This window comes from Sylvia atricapilla, chromosome 1 (genome assembly GCF_009819655.1).
Source record: "Sylvia atricapilla isolate bSylAtr1 chromosome 1, bSylAtr1.pri, whole genome shotgun sequence".
Classification (NCBI taxonomy): Eukaryota; Metazoa; Chordata; class Aves; order Passeriformes; family Sylviidae; genus Sylvia; species Sylvia atricapilla.
In genome coordinates this window covers 38,997,106-39,010,440 of record NC_089140.1, presented here as the reverse complement: position 1 = coordinate 39,010,440, position 13,335 = coordinate 38,997,106, and the positions used below count along the sequence as shown (strand labels likewise).

The window sequence follows — 13,335 nt, the reverse complement described above, 5'->3', positions numbered from 1 at the left end:
TCTCAAACTTGAAAAGGAGGTGTTAAAATACTGCTATTGTTTATCATCTACATATTTCAGCAACAAATCAAGACCCTATAACATAGTAGCACATTTCTGAAGTGTCCTACCACTAACTCTCACTCTTCTGTTAACAGTGCATCGCTGTCTGAATCTCAAGGTATGGAAATAATTGATGGTTAAACTCAAAGGGTGTTCACAGTAAGTAGTTTTCTAGCAAAACAGCAACTTCTTAGAGCAACAAAGTGAAGAAGAAAGGTGGCAGCAAGGTCAGTACAAAGAAATATTGCCTTTTCTTCGGAAACTTGTAACTACTGTCTGATTTTTGGAATGGCACCTAACCACTGCAATTCCACATCTTTGCAAGAACTGTAGAGATCAACGTTTTAATTTACTTGGCTGCTCTGCTAAAATGCACTTCAAGACAACATGCATCCTGATTAGCAAATGTGCTACAAAATTAGATTAAGAGGGGGGGGGGGGGAAGCTACCACAGAGATGTTATGTAAATTCGTCTTTCACTGGTTGGAGTTTTGCAAGTATTTGCTGTATTACATTACAATTTTATGTGTTCCTGTTTGGCTCCACAACTGTTGTTAGGATCAATATGCCACATGAGAAGGAATAAACAGAAAGAAGTCCGGTGCTTCTTTCCTTTTTCCTTTCTTGCCAAAAGGAGAAAAAAAAAAAAAAAAAAGCTTGCAAACCACATTTTGCACAAAAACTCACCCCACCCCTCATTACCTCAGCGCTTAATTACCAGTCTTTCTTTTTTAAATACATGCAAGTAAATAAATAAAATAAATAACAACAACGACAATTATAATAATAGTAATTGCTTTAAAGTGGAAAATAACAGTTGGGACCTACATTGAGCACTGTGCCGGTGTTGCCACTCTGTTTGTGCCAATCCACTGAAGCATGCTTTGAGAGCCTTCTCCTGGAGCATGCAGGAAGACGGACTCGCAGTGTAGAAATCCAGCATCTGAGCAGGGCTCACTGCTAGAACGTCCATACAGTCAAACATGATTCCCCCTGCACAGAATGCCTGCAAAAGTGCTTTCCTCTAGGTGTGGAGGAAAATGGCACATAAAAGTACACCCAACTCCATCAAACTCTGCCCCTTTTTTGGCACGTAGGCTGTTGGTCTTTTTCCCAGACCAGAATCATGAATTATGACAGACAACACGGCTAAAAGCCTGTAATTGATCCAAATGATCATTTACCATTTTCCAGGCTGCCCAGCCAATCCAGCAAGATGGGGGGATGCGAGCCGCATTCCAAGTTTTAGCTACCATCAATTTCCCCCCAAAATTTCTTGAGAGTCAGTCCAGCTCCTGGGGCTCTTGCCGGGTGCGTGCCGCGTCCCACGCCGTGCCAATCGCCCACCTCCCCGGCATAAAACAGCTCCGGTGGAGGCTCGGGATCCCCCTCGGCCGTGAATAGATGCTTCTGCCTCTGAACAGCTCACTTCCTACTACTTGTGTCACAGGGAATGAAAGATTGAATTGCCTAATATATGCGAGTGAACTTTCCGTGAACCCTTCCCAGGCTGCTAACCTTCAAATGACCCAAGCGGTCTGACATCACCAGCTCCCAGGATTCTCACACGCCTTCACAACTCCCAGCAGCCCTGCAAAAAAGCCAGGCAGGCGGGCGGGCAGGCAAAGGCGAGCCCCAGCCCTGCCGGAGTCGCCCCGCGGCCGCCGAGCGGGCGGGTGCGGACGGGGAGCGCAATTTACAAAAAGATCCAAAATAATAAAGTAATTAAAAAAAAAAAAAAAAAAAAAAAGGCGCCGACCACAACAACGAGGAGGAGGGGAAGGGGGTGGGAAGTAAAGCAGCGGTGTTTTCAGCGGTTGCAGGGAACGGAGAATTTGAAAATTCCAGCTCAATTTGCTGAAAGTTCTGTGCCCCCCTCCCTCACTCACACACACACACACATTCCTTTCCTCCCCGGAGAGGCCACGAGCGAGGCGCAGGCGCTGCCGCTGTTCCACAGCCAGGAACACGGGCTCCGTCCCAGCTGCTGGGCTGGCGGGCTGGGCTCGGGAGCAGCCTCATCCCGGCACACGCCGGCGGGGACCGCGCTCCGTGCCACCCGCGGGGACCCCGCTCAATACCGCTCGCAGGGACTGTGGCCGGTGCCAGCCCCATTCCCAGCGGGGAATCGCAGGGGCCCGTCCCTCCCGGGCCGAGGCGAGTCAGGCCCCATCTCTCCGTACCATCCATCCCTCACCCTGGCTCCTAAGTCACCTAGCGCTCCCTGGCTTCCCCGATGGGTCAGATTTGGCACTGCCCGGGCGGCTCTGTCCCCACCACCGAGCCCAGGGCAGGAAGAAGCCACGCATCCCCTCTTCTCCCTCCCCAGCCCCGCCGCCGCCGGGTCCTGCCTGTCTCTGATTAGCAGAGAGGGGCTGGGGCCGCTCGTGTGGCCCCGGAGGGGCTGTATCAGCTTTCAGAGGGCTAATGAGCCCCAGCTCCCCGGGAGGGGAGAAAGGCCACGAGCTAATCCACGGGGAGCAGGGCCCAGCCCATGGCGCGGAGCGGGGAGACCTCCCTGGGGCAGGCGGCCCCGGCCAAGCTCCCACAGCCACTCTGAGGGCAAGGGGCTGCTCCCACCCACTCCGGGCTGCGCTGAACCACGCCGCCGGCGGCCCTCCCTCACGGCTCTAGGCGTCAGAGGCTTCCCAAACCTGTGGCCGCGATGCCCAGCCAGCCCTCTGCGGGCCCACCACTTGCACGAAGCCAGCGGAGAGCTCGGTGCTTTTTACGTAGGCAACTACCTCCTCCAAAATCTTGTTCACCGAGAAAGACTCCATGGAGGCTTCCACCAGTTCTTATCCCTATGGACAATTTTAAAATTAAAAACAACAGCCTGGAAACACTCCCTCTGCCCCAGTGGGAAGGACATGAGCTCAATAACCACATGCGCGCTTTAATTTTAAACGAATAAGCCAAGCCACCTCAGCCCCAGCAGTGAGCATCAATCCAGGAGCAAGGCACACGGGAGCCTTGCTTCCCCGCTCCAAGGCAAGCTCAGGTGCAGAAACTAGAAAATGGAACATTTGATTATTGCCCATTTCTTGCAAAGCCCAAGCTAGGAGTCGGGCAGAGAGGGGCACACTGAGCAGGCATGGCACACCACTGGCAACCATAAAGAAATGCTGGAGAGAGACTCACCCTGGGACCTGCGCGGCCACTTTAATGGATGTGGTGTCCCCTCTCCACAAAAAGTCCTTTGATGAACCGAAAGCTCTCTGACAATGCCTGCAGATTGTATTAACAAAACTTTTCACACAGATTCAAGAATTAAAAAAAAAAAAAAAAACAAAAAAAAAAAAACCAACCCAAACCTCAAAATAAATCCCCCACACAGCACACGCGCTTGTTCCCTGAAACTGATATACCCACATTGAAAACCAGCGGCCAGCAAAAAGACCTGCTGCAATCTGGAAGCAAATCCTTTAGAAGAGATTAAAACAAAAGCTTTTCTTAGCCTCCTTCCCCCCTCAACGAGAGAGAGAGAGTTGTCCCTGCAGCAGGCAGCCTCTCTTTCCCTCTGCCCTTCAGGCAGAAGAGTTACAAATGCTGGAGTTTAACAGCATCTTTTCAAAGGACTTTTTAAGGACTTTCTCAGCCCTTTGGGGTGTCCTCCCCCAGCCTGAACTCCTGCAGTTGAAGCCTCTGACACTCTAATCTAAAATTTATGCACAGCATACGCTTACTGAAAAAGCCATCCTTCAGGGACGGCTTGTTTAAACTATTTCAGCACAGCAAAAAACAGTGTTTGTTGCATTAAAATAGCCAAGTGGAAAAGTGGCTAAACTTTTTTTTTTTTTTTTTTTTTTTTTTTTTTTTTTTTTAAATCTTGGCTGGCTACATTGCTACAGTTTAGTTTGGAATAGCAAAGCTAAATTAACAGACAGTTATTTTCTAACCAGACGACACAGGATGCACGAGAAATTTGGAATACGTAATGTATCACCACAAAAATAACTGGAAAGGATGACACAAAACACAGTATGTTTTTTTCAGTCTCCAATTTAGGGAGAAAACAGCTTTTTGTGGGGACCAGGGTTCTTGGAACAGTTTAAGCTTATGCCAAGAAAAACATGTTGCCTATGTGAGTTAAAAGTAAACAGAATCAGACAAACAGAAATACAGTCATGTTTATCCCATTAGCAGTCTTTTAATACCATATTCAAAAATAATACCTGTTGGCTGTACCTCAAAATGTAGAGTGGTGACTTCTGAAAGTGAATGTCGGGAACTGACACTTAAGTCTGTACAAACTGGAAAAAGACTGCTTTTTCTCCCTGTATCAAAATGAGCCAGGTAGCTCCTCATGCTTTGTTACAAATAGTAGTTGTACTGATATTTATTACTTAATGCACATGTAATTTAAAAATTCCTCAAATAGCTCAGTGGTTTGCTCACACACTATTTCTACAACACAGTAACCTATGCATCTCTTATTTCACTTTGACATAGCACAATACTTGTTTTTCTTCAACAGAGTATCAGGAAAAATTACATTCATGAAATGGGGAGTGTTTTCTGATTTAGATCAGGACTAATAATAATTATTGTGCTAACTAATAGTCCTCTAGCTCAAATGTAATGAAACCTTAAGTATTGCCACATATTTTAAGTGCCTACCCAGCACCCACAGAGGTGCAAGGAGGCAACAGCTCTCCAATATCTTTGACTTTATCCCTGCAAAGAAATGGTGGTTTCACATCAATGCTTTGATCTGTTTTCTCTCAGACTGTGATAGCAGAAACTTTACAATAAACATATTCTTAGCTATAAGTGAAATAAAAAGCACAAGTTCAAGTCAGAAATCTATTTCCTCTGGTGTTACTGTATATTTGTCAGTGTGACATAGCACATTTGAAACCCATAATCATAAAACAAAAAATTTACAGCCAAGGTTTAGGGTCTACATCTGTTTCTCTGGTTTTTGTACTGCAATTACCCACTGGACAATTCAGAAAGCAGCACTATGAATCATGTAGTGCGCACATGGTTGTGTTGGTCACTTTTTTGTTAGTACAAGAGGCTGAGGATGCCATAATGTGCTTCACTGAGAGAGAGAGAGCATTAACTAGAATTAGGATGAGTGCACCAGGCTCTCTAATAAAAATGACTTTACTAGAAGCAACAGAGCACTTCTGGAACATTACAGGCATATTTATAGGATGGAAAAATTAAGAAGTGCACACAGAAATTCTCCCCAACTAAGCACCTCAGGGGAAGCAGACTTCTTTTTCTTTTGCATGCATTTTACTATTAATCAAATGTAGCACTCTCTTGAAACAGTTTTGACAGCAGAGTAAATGGTTACTAGTGAATGATGTGTGTGTTTAAGCAGTGAAAGCAGAGACAAAGTGATGTTTTCTTCTACTCCCTAGGCAAGAGCTGACACTAAGCTTGCTGCCTCAGCTTTGATACTCACAGATTCCTTTGTGTCAGTTGCTGGGAGAATCACTGGCAGTTCACTAACCCTGCCTCACACACAGGGGCTTTGATTTTTACCTCTTCATTGACGATAGATGTTAATATGAAACAGTACTTGCCTGCCTTGGAAATTTTTTTTCCCCTCCCTCCAACTCGTGATACAAATCAGAAAAATCTGAAAACCTGAATTCCCCCTTCACTACATGTAGTTTTTAGTGTTGAAGGATGCTTTCTTCATGTCTTGAATGATGTCAAAAAATTATGGGGAAGAAAATTATAAGGTCACAAGAGAATGGCAGAATATTTAAAACTCCAAGGTAGTTCTAGGAAATGGGTATCAATTGTGAGCAAGAATTGCGCTGGAGAAAGTAAAACAGTAAAATTACTGGCATGAAATGGCACAAATGACATGGAAAAATCATGAAACACAGTGAAATTAAGTAAAAAGGGGGTTTCTTCAGTCTGCTGTACACTACTATGCACAGTTTGCAATGACCGAACCAGGAATTTGCACTTACAGGAAGAATTATTTCAGGCCTGAAATATAACAGCAACTGGTGAAAGACAATTCAGTGCATAGCAGTATTTTATTTTAGATGGGAAAAGCAGAGTTAGTCATCTCCAGACCCAGAACTCAGGCATGCAACCAGTCTGCAAATCACTTGCTGATAAAGGCTTTTTTGTCTGTTTTAATCAGTGGATATGTATTTGTAAAGATGCCTTTAAAGCTGATTGCTTAACTTACAGGCTATAAAAATAATTCATCTCCACAAACTTGAGCATACAACCATGTTTCTTAGAATCCATACAATCCTTTGGCCTGGAGCCAGGGGAAGAGGACTGCCCTACATGATAAAACTGGAAGTGTATCTGGCTCAGCAATCCATTTCTAAAAGTGGCTGCTACTAGATCTTTCTAAGGAAAATACAGGAATCCCTAGTGATTGGTGAAGTATAACTCACCCATAGGTCCTCTAATAGCCTATTCTCTAAGAGCAGATCACTTAAGCATTATAGCATGAGATTTAATATCCCTTCCAAAAATTTTTTCTGTAATACCTCTGATATTCTAGATAGTCATATGTAGCCAATGTCTTTTTGGATTGTGATAAATTTGTACCCCTGTGATACAGAAGTAGATAGTAAGCCATTAGGCTTTGAGATAAAGAAGGATAACTTTTAAAAAGCAAATAAACAAAAAACCACTGTAAAACTCATCCATGTTGCAAATAAAAGAGAGACCAAACTTCACCTTTTTGAGGCCCCAGAGGCTGATGGCTGCAGGCTCCTGAAAGGTTGGCAAAGAGGCAATGACATCATATGCATGAAGAGGGGATGACATGCATTTTTGAAGGATATAAAAGAAAAGAACATTATTAGATTAAACACTGGCTACATATTGAATCTACACTTGCTGTTTATGAGGATCCTGCAGTGCAAACACCACTGCTAAATGGTTGCCAGAAAAAACCAGAAGTAAGGAAAAAAGAGTTTGTTTCATTTTGTTTTCTTTTTAAATGACTAGAAACTGCTGTTTCAAGGTTTAGCCAAGAAAGAGATTTTTACTGCTAGCCTATAAATCCCTCAAAAAATAGAATTATAATGGAAATGCTGGGGTAACTGGAGTGCCATGCATGGCACTGACACATTGCATTATATAATCCAGGAAGAATGAAGGTTGGGAGATCTATAAAACCTAAGCAGAATCAAGATGTATGAAAGAGCAGAAGAGCAAGTAAAAATGTTGACTATTAAACCGTGGAGAATACTACTATTAACAATAAAGTTTCCTATATGCTGAATATGGTTATGATTGGCTGAAGGCAAAAGAGTACAGAGCCCCATTAAAACCAAAACAGAGATTCAACAAGGCTGTTCAAGTAACTACTTTGTTCCTGCCTTTTTTTAAGGAGGTAGAAAAAAGAAAGTTACCCAACAAAAGGATAGTATTTCCTGATGTTCTGATATCCTGAAAGGTATCTCAGAATGTATGAATAAATAATCTGAGAACATGCAGAATAAATGGGAGTTCCAAACATAGGCATCTTACCACCCTAGCTGTAACCAGAACCAGAATATAAATTAGGACAACTGTACTCCTTCTACAGGTTCACTAATTGCAGCTTAAACTCTTGATGAAAAGTTAGCCCCAAAGGCTTTCTTCCAGAAAAAGACCAAAGTTACCAAGCAGTGACTGGAACTCCAGCTCAAAACATACATATATCCTAACAAAGACTAAACCTTACCCAAGCCCTATTTCATTTAAGTCAGACTTAAGCAGCATTTAAGGCTTGTGCTCCTGCACTGCTGACAAGGACAACCTATATAGAGGGATAGCAGAGGCCTGAGATGGCTGACACACACTTGAGCAGAGCTCTGGTCACATAAAGCCTAATGCAGATTGGACTGGATCGTGCCATGGATGTAAACTGCAATAGATCCATGCTCAGCAGCTTAACATGAGTATTCATGACAATCCAGTTCCCACTTAGCTGGTTCCCAAGCCTACATCAAACACTGAAAGAACAGCCTAGTATCCTATCTCCGAGTATTTTAGAAAGAAGAATCAAGGGGTGACTGGAAAATGTGCTGGCATAGCCACCTGGCTAGCAGGTGTAATGACAGCAGTGACAATGTGGTGACATTGCCTGAAATCTGCTGGTAGTGATGGTCATCATGCCAACACCTCCACTCTGCCTGTTGCCCTAACACACTGTACTTTTCACACCTTTGTTTCTGTCATGCAGATGTGATTTCTGTTTGGGAACAGCCTGCGTCAATTTTTGTTGTAAATGAGGCAGAATTACCCAGAAACTGAGGTATATATTTAGCAAATAGATGTCTGGTTTCTTTTGTAGAACATGTGGCATCAATAATGTGTGAATTAACTGAGGGCACATGTCCTCTGAGGGATACTGTTATCACTGTAACTTTATTGATGTAGCCTGAAAAATAAACTTTACTAAGGGGGGTCAGTTTTACAAGCATACAGGTTATCATAGTGTAACTACTGTTGAGCAGGTAAGAGATTCCGTATATTCCTTTTTTACTACAGTAACTGGGCTGTGATAGGTAACACTCTTTCAAAAAGCAACTGCTTTCTCACCCTATATTGTTATACCAGTGTAACATTCAAATATAGATGAGATCTCAGGAAAAGTCAGGCTGGGCTGCACCCCATTTGCATTCAGAACAAGCAATGGCACCATCAATGACGTCCAGTCTGAAATGTTCACAAGATGTTTCCTGGTTTTCAAACCCTACTAGAATATACTTATCAAATTGTTCTTTGGTACATTCCTAAAATTCTACTTGACTCGTGCAATTTAAGCCAACAAAGAAAAATTTGCTTGCTGCTTCACTAAGCTAGTCCCACAGGTCCCAAGCTGCTTCACTAAGCTAGTCCCACGCGCTTAAATAGATCTGCAAATTCCCATACTCTTAGGTTGCAAGACTCCCATATTGAGCCACAGAAGGGTTTGAATGTCCACACATATTATGTCCATGTTCAGGGAATCTCAACTGACACACATGCTTTAATCACAGGCAACTTACAGAGCTGGGTACAGTTAGATATTGTGGCAGTGAACAACATACTGCTCCAGGCTTTGTGCAGTATCATTAAATTTTTGCCCTTTTGGGAGTTTTAGTCCAAATATAGGGGTGGACATGCAAGGTGGTCTACGAGCATATGGTGCCCCTCAGCATATCAGGCTTGACAGATCTATAAAACTATCAAACTGGTTTTGCATAAACTAGACCAAAAACTCTTTATTTGTGTATCTAGACCCTTGTTCTGACTGAAGGGTTCTGCACATACCTTGTCATCACACCGAAAAAAACCTCATTTCTTTCAATCCAATCATAGTTTTGAGCAAGCATCCTCAAGAACAGGCTTCTCAGTCATGGGATACTGATCTTCCATGTATTGTTATCAGACTGTTAGAAAAACAGACTTACTCCACTTCATATGGAGATATGGGAAGAAGAGTGTGTGTTCTGTCCTTTGCCAAATGACTTTAAGATCTCACCTCTACTGCATCCATCCATTCTATCTTTGGCATGAAATATGCCAAAGGGAACACCAAAAGACAGGACTGTGGCCAAGCTCTTTCAAGGAATTCTTAAGATTGTTGGATGGGTAAAGTAAGCCTGAATCTGTAGGAGCTTTAGTTACAAGAAAGCTGTGTACACATTCCCAATCCTGAAAAATGTGTTGTAATTCTCCTTAAAAAGTACAGCAAGTTTTTATCCCCAATCAGACCTCAAATGACAAGTTGGTGCATATATGTTAATTAAATCCTTAAAAAAATTAAAGGTCCACCTGTTGGGCTCTTAAATTTGTTGAAAAATTGTAATTTTTCTTTTTAAGTTTGTGGTGGTTTTTTTTTTGGTTTTTGGTCTTTTGTTTGTTTGTGTCTTTTTTTTGTTTGTTTGTTTTTTGTTGTTGTTGGTTTTTTTTTAAACAGACTTACTTAGAGCAGAAGGGCACACCACTTATACTAAAGCCTATTCTGCTAGCTGAACAATACAGGAACATTATGTCACTGGGAGGTAGAACTTCACAAGCATGCAAGAAAGGCTAAGAGCTTTGCCAACACAAATTATCAGACAGAACCTCAATGGAAAAAATGAGGCACAAAGATCTAAGTGAAGTGTAAAACTTACTGAGACTTGAATGACATGTTGACAGATACCACTCCACTCTCTTGCTTCCTATCAGAACCCAACAGCCAAAGCAGAGATTCCTAAGCAGTGTTTTTACAGGCTAGGCTTAGTCTCTCCCTCATCTTATCAGTAGCCTTCAAAGGGACTGTGGGTGGATCTCCTCCAGGGGAAAAAAAAATTAAAAAACAACTAAAAAACCCTCAGAAGTGCCACCTCTTCCATACAAATACATTGGCGCAACCACAGAGGCTTTGCTTGAGCTGAGAAAACACACCTGGCTCTTCTAAAGAAGAAATTAAAGAATTTGTGCTTCAGCCCTCAAGCTTTGAGTGGCCTTAGAGAAGAGGAATAGCTAAGGAGAGAGTCTAATGAGGATGCAGGGAAAATCAATACTCACTTCTTGATATGCCTTAGGCAGGAAAGAACAGTTTAAGGTTGAGACATTTTTCTGCTCTTTCTGCTCAAGAAAATGTGTTGAAGACTGAGTGCACAGGTGAGAACAAAAAGGTAGGAGAAGGCTTTCAGGAAGACTAAAAGCAATCCAAAGCATGTTACACCCTAAAGTTCTTTGGGAAATCTTACCTTCTAAAAGTTTCCTAGTTTTGTTGCATGAAAGATCTTTCTGTACACCACTCAAAGTTGTCCAAACTAACATTTTCAGGGATAAAAGCACACCATTGTACTGTTATTTTCTGACTTTGGTGTGGAATACAATTATTTAAGACTCAGTGGGAGAGTATGAAAAGAGCAGGAGTGTAATTCCAGTTCAGGAAAAACTCCAATAACTGACAACAAGTAAGAAACACAAGATAGATGCATTGTATTGTAGGGGTGAGTCCTATTGGCTGGAAACCCTGAGTCCCAGCAGGACTCAGTTACATAGCAACTCCTGAGGGCAGATTAACCCTTTCCCACTTAACATATCTGGAATGATTTAAGAGACCTTTTCCTTCTCCTGCTACAGAATAATTTCCTAAGTTCATAAAAATGGTTTGGAAAAAAATAAGTTGTATGCTACCAGGGTAAAAGCAAAGCTATCTGATTCACCACAGGATACTGATGGTACAATGAACAGAGAATGTAGGGAGTTTACATTGGTGTAAATTATATTTTATATCATCAAGTTTTGTGACATATGCAAAACACAAAATATATTTCTCATCAAATAGTTCATGCTTAGCCTGTGGGGACCCTATGCAGACTGCATTTATCAAGTACCAGTGGTCTTCTCACCTAACTTCTGCCCATTCATTGACTTCTGTCTAGATAATTACTGAAGAATTAAAGAGTCCTCAGCTGGCATAGATAATATTTAATTAATCTAAAAGAGAAATTTTCACCATCAGAGAATGTGTTGCTTTCATTCAGAATTGTACAGGTTGATTATTGTAAACTCTGAAATAACACCTGCAAATCTTATAATATTAGTTGGTTTTCTTCTAATAGTCCTTTCTAATTACTGATATCAAGTAATTTGATGAATTTGGGAATCTCTATTTAATCACAGGAATTTCACTATTTTGTTTTTAGAACTGCATTACACATCAGTGTATACATATCAAATGTAAGCACAAATACTATATATTATTAGCTTAGCACTATGCATGTTTTTCTGGTTATCAGAAATAAAGTTTGAATCTAAAAAAATCAAAATCTAAGACAAAGACTTTTAAAGGTCTCTATTTTTTAAACGTTAGAATTCAGCTACATTAGTTTCCTCCCTTGCAAGAGAGCTAGACAGTCCTTGGGGACCAGGAAGGGCACATGTCCTCACTCAGGGCGTCCCTGGTATGGTCACACTTCACTGCTTTGAGCCACAGCTGCACACTATTAGGAAAAAGGAGCTACTACATTTCTAGAGGAGAAAATAAGAGAGCAGGCTGATGCGGTATTACATTTACTTTTGACTGTCTTCTGGTTACAGTAAGTGAGCTCTATTTCCTCCTTTCTTTTTACAGGTAGTATTGCACTCATGGTAGAACAGGCATTAAACAGTGCTTGGAAAGGCAGGCACCAGTGACACTGCCTTGATTCAAGCAGGCTAAGACCATACCTTTCCTTTAATCTGGAAAGCCTAAGGACATTCTTACCTGAAGGTTAGAGGAGAAAAGTCTTGAATGAGGTCATCTTTTGCTCCTCTTCCCCCACCCACCATTCTCACACATGGACACAACAGGTTCTGTGACACGCATCTCCCACCAACATCTCTTCATGAAGTAAAATCACTGCTCAGCAGCAACTCCCCAGTTCCCATTCAGACCAGTCAGAAGAACCCCCAGACTTGGTAAAGTTTGGTTTTTGTTTAGTTGCTTTAAAAAACCCAGGTAACATTTGTGTATTACTGAAAGGACTATCTACGTGGCTAAGACATACCTTGCTTTTCTAAACATTTCACATTTTAAAAGTTCATCTTTTAGCATTTTCTTTCAATGCATTTTCTTTCTATGGCTATCATGCATCAGATTGCAAATCCAGATGGGATAGCAAGATATAATTTAAAATTCTATTTATTATTTAATTTGACTTCTTGTATTATATCCTGAAAACTCATCTTGAGTTACTTAGCTGCTGACTTTCATAAAACTAGGACTATCAATATAGTAGGTGGGAGATTAGTACAAACAGAGCTACTTCAGAGAGATTTTGTGATCTGAAAATTAATTAGGAAGAATCAATTTAATTTCGTATTATGGAGGTGTCTTTTAAAGTTCATATTTTGCTATCATTATTTACCTAAAACTATCACTAACACCACTGGAAAGATAGCCTTTAAAAGGGTAAAACCTGAAAGACCAAGTTCAACACGCTTATGGTTTGTTGAAAGTACCTTTTCATGTAAATGCCAACATAGACCTATCAAATAATTGTGTTCTTCATTAAACTAATGCTTCCCTGCACCATAAAAAAGATGGTGCAAAATATAGGTGTATTCCCACGTCCTCCTACTAAGGTAGGCGATATCAAAATAAATTTGCAACCATATCATTATATCAATCTCCAGTATTACTGCATCAGTACTATAACCATAATTAACTAGCTGCAGGTCAAATTTCTAATAAATCTTTAGAAATTAAATGTATAATTTGTCAAAACCACATGTCTTCATAAATTGATTATTCAGAATTTAGAAGCTTTTTAATTAGGAAGAAATTTATGCAATACCATGTGTAATAATTGCGAATCAGCTCTTCTGTGATATTTTTGT

The 13,335-nt window shown here is 41.3% G+C and overlaps 1 protein-coding gene across 2 annotated transcripts in view; it reads right to left on the bottom strand.

Annotated features, from left to right (window-relative positions):
- RARB (retinoic acid receptor beta) overlaps positions 1–13,335 on the bottom strand; it is a 313,192-nt gene that overhangs the window by 89,678 nt on the left and 210,179 nt on the right. The window contains exon 1 of one of the 2 annotated variants that reach the window (XM_066320005.1): positions 871–1,610. The exons of the other annotated variant lie outside the window; for it this stretch is intronic. Coding sequence (XP_066176102.1) covers positions 871–1,027 — 157 coding nt within the window. The 5' untranslated portion in view covers positions 1,028–1,610. Of the gene's footprint in view, positions 1–870; positions 1,611–13,335 lie in introns of those variants that run through there. 2 annotated transcript variants of the gene reach the window in all.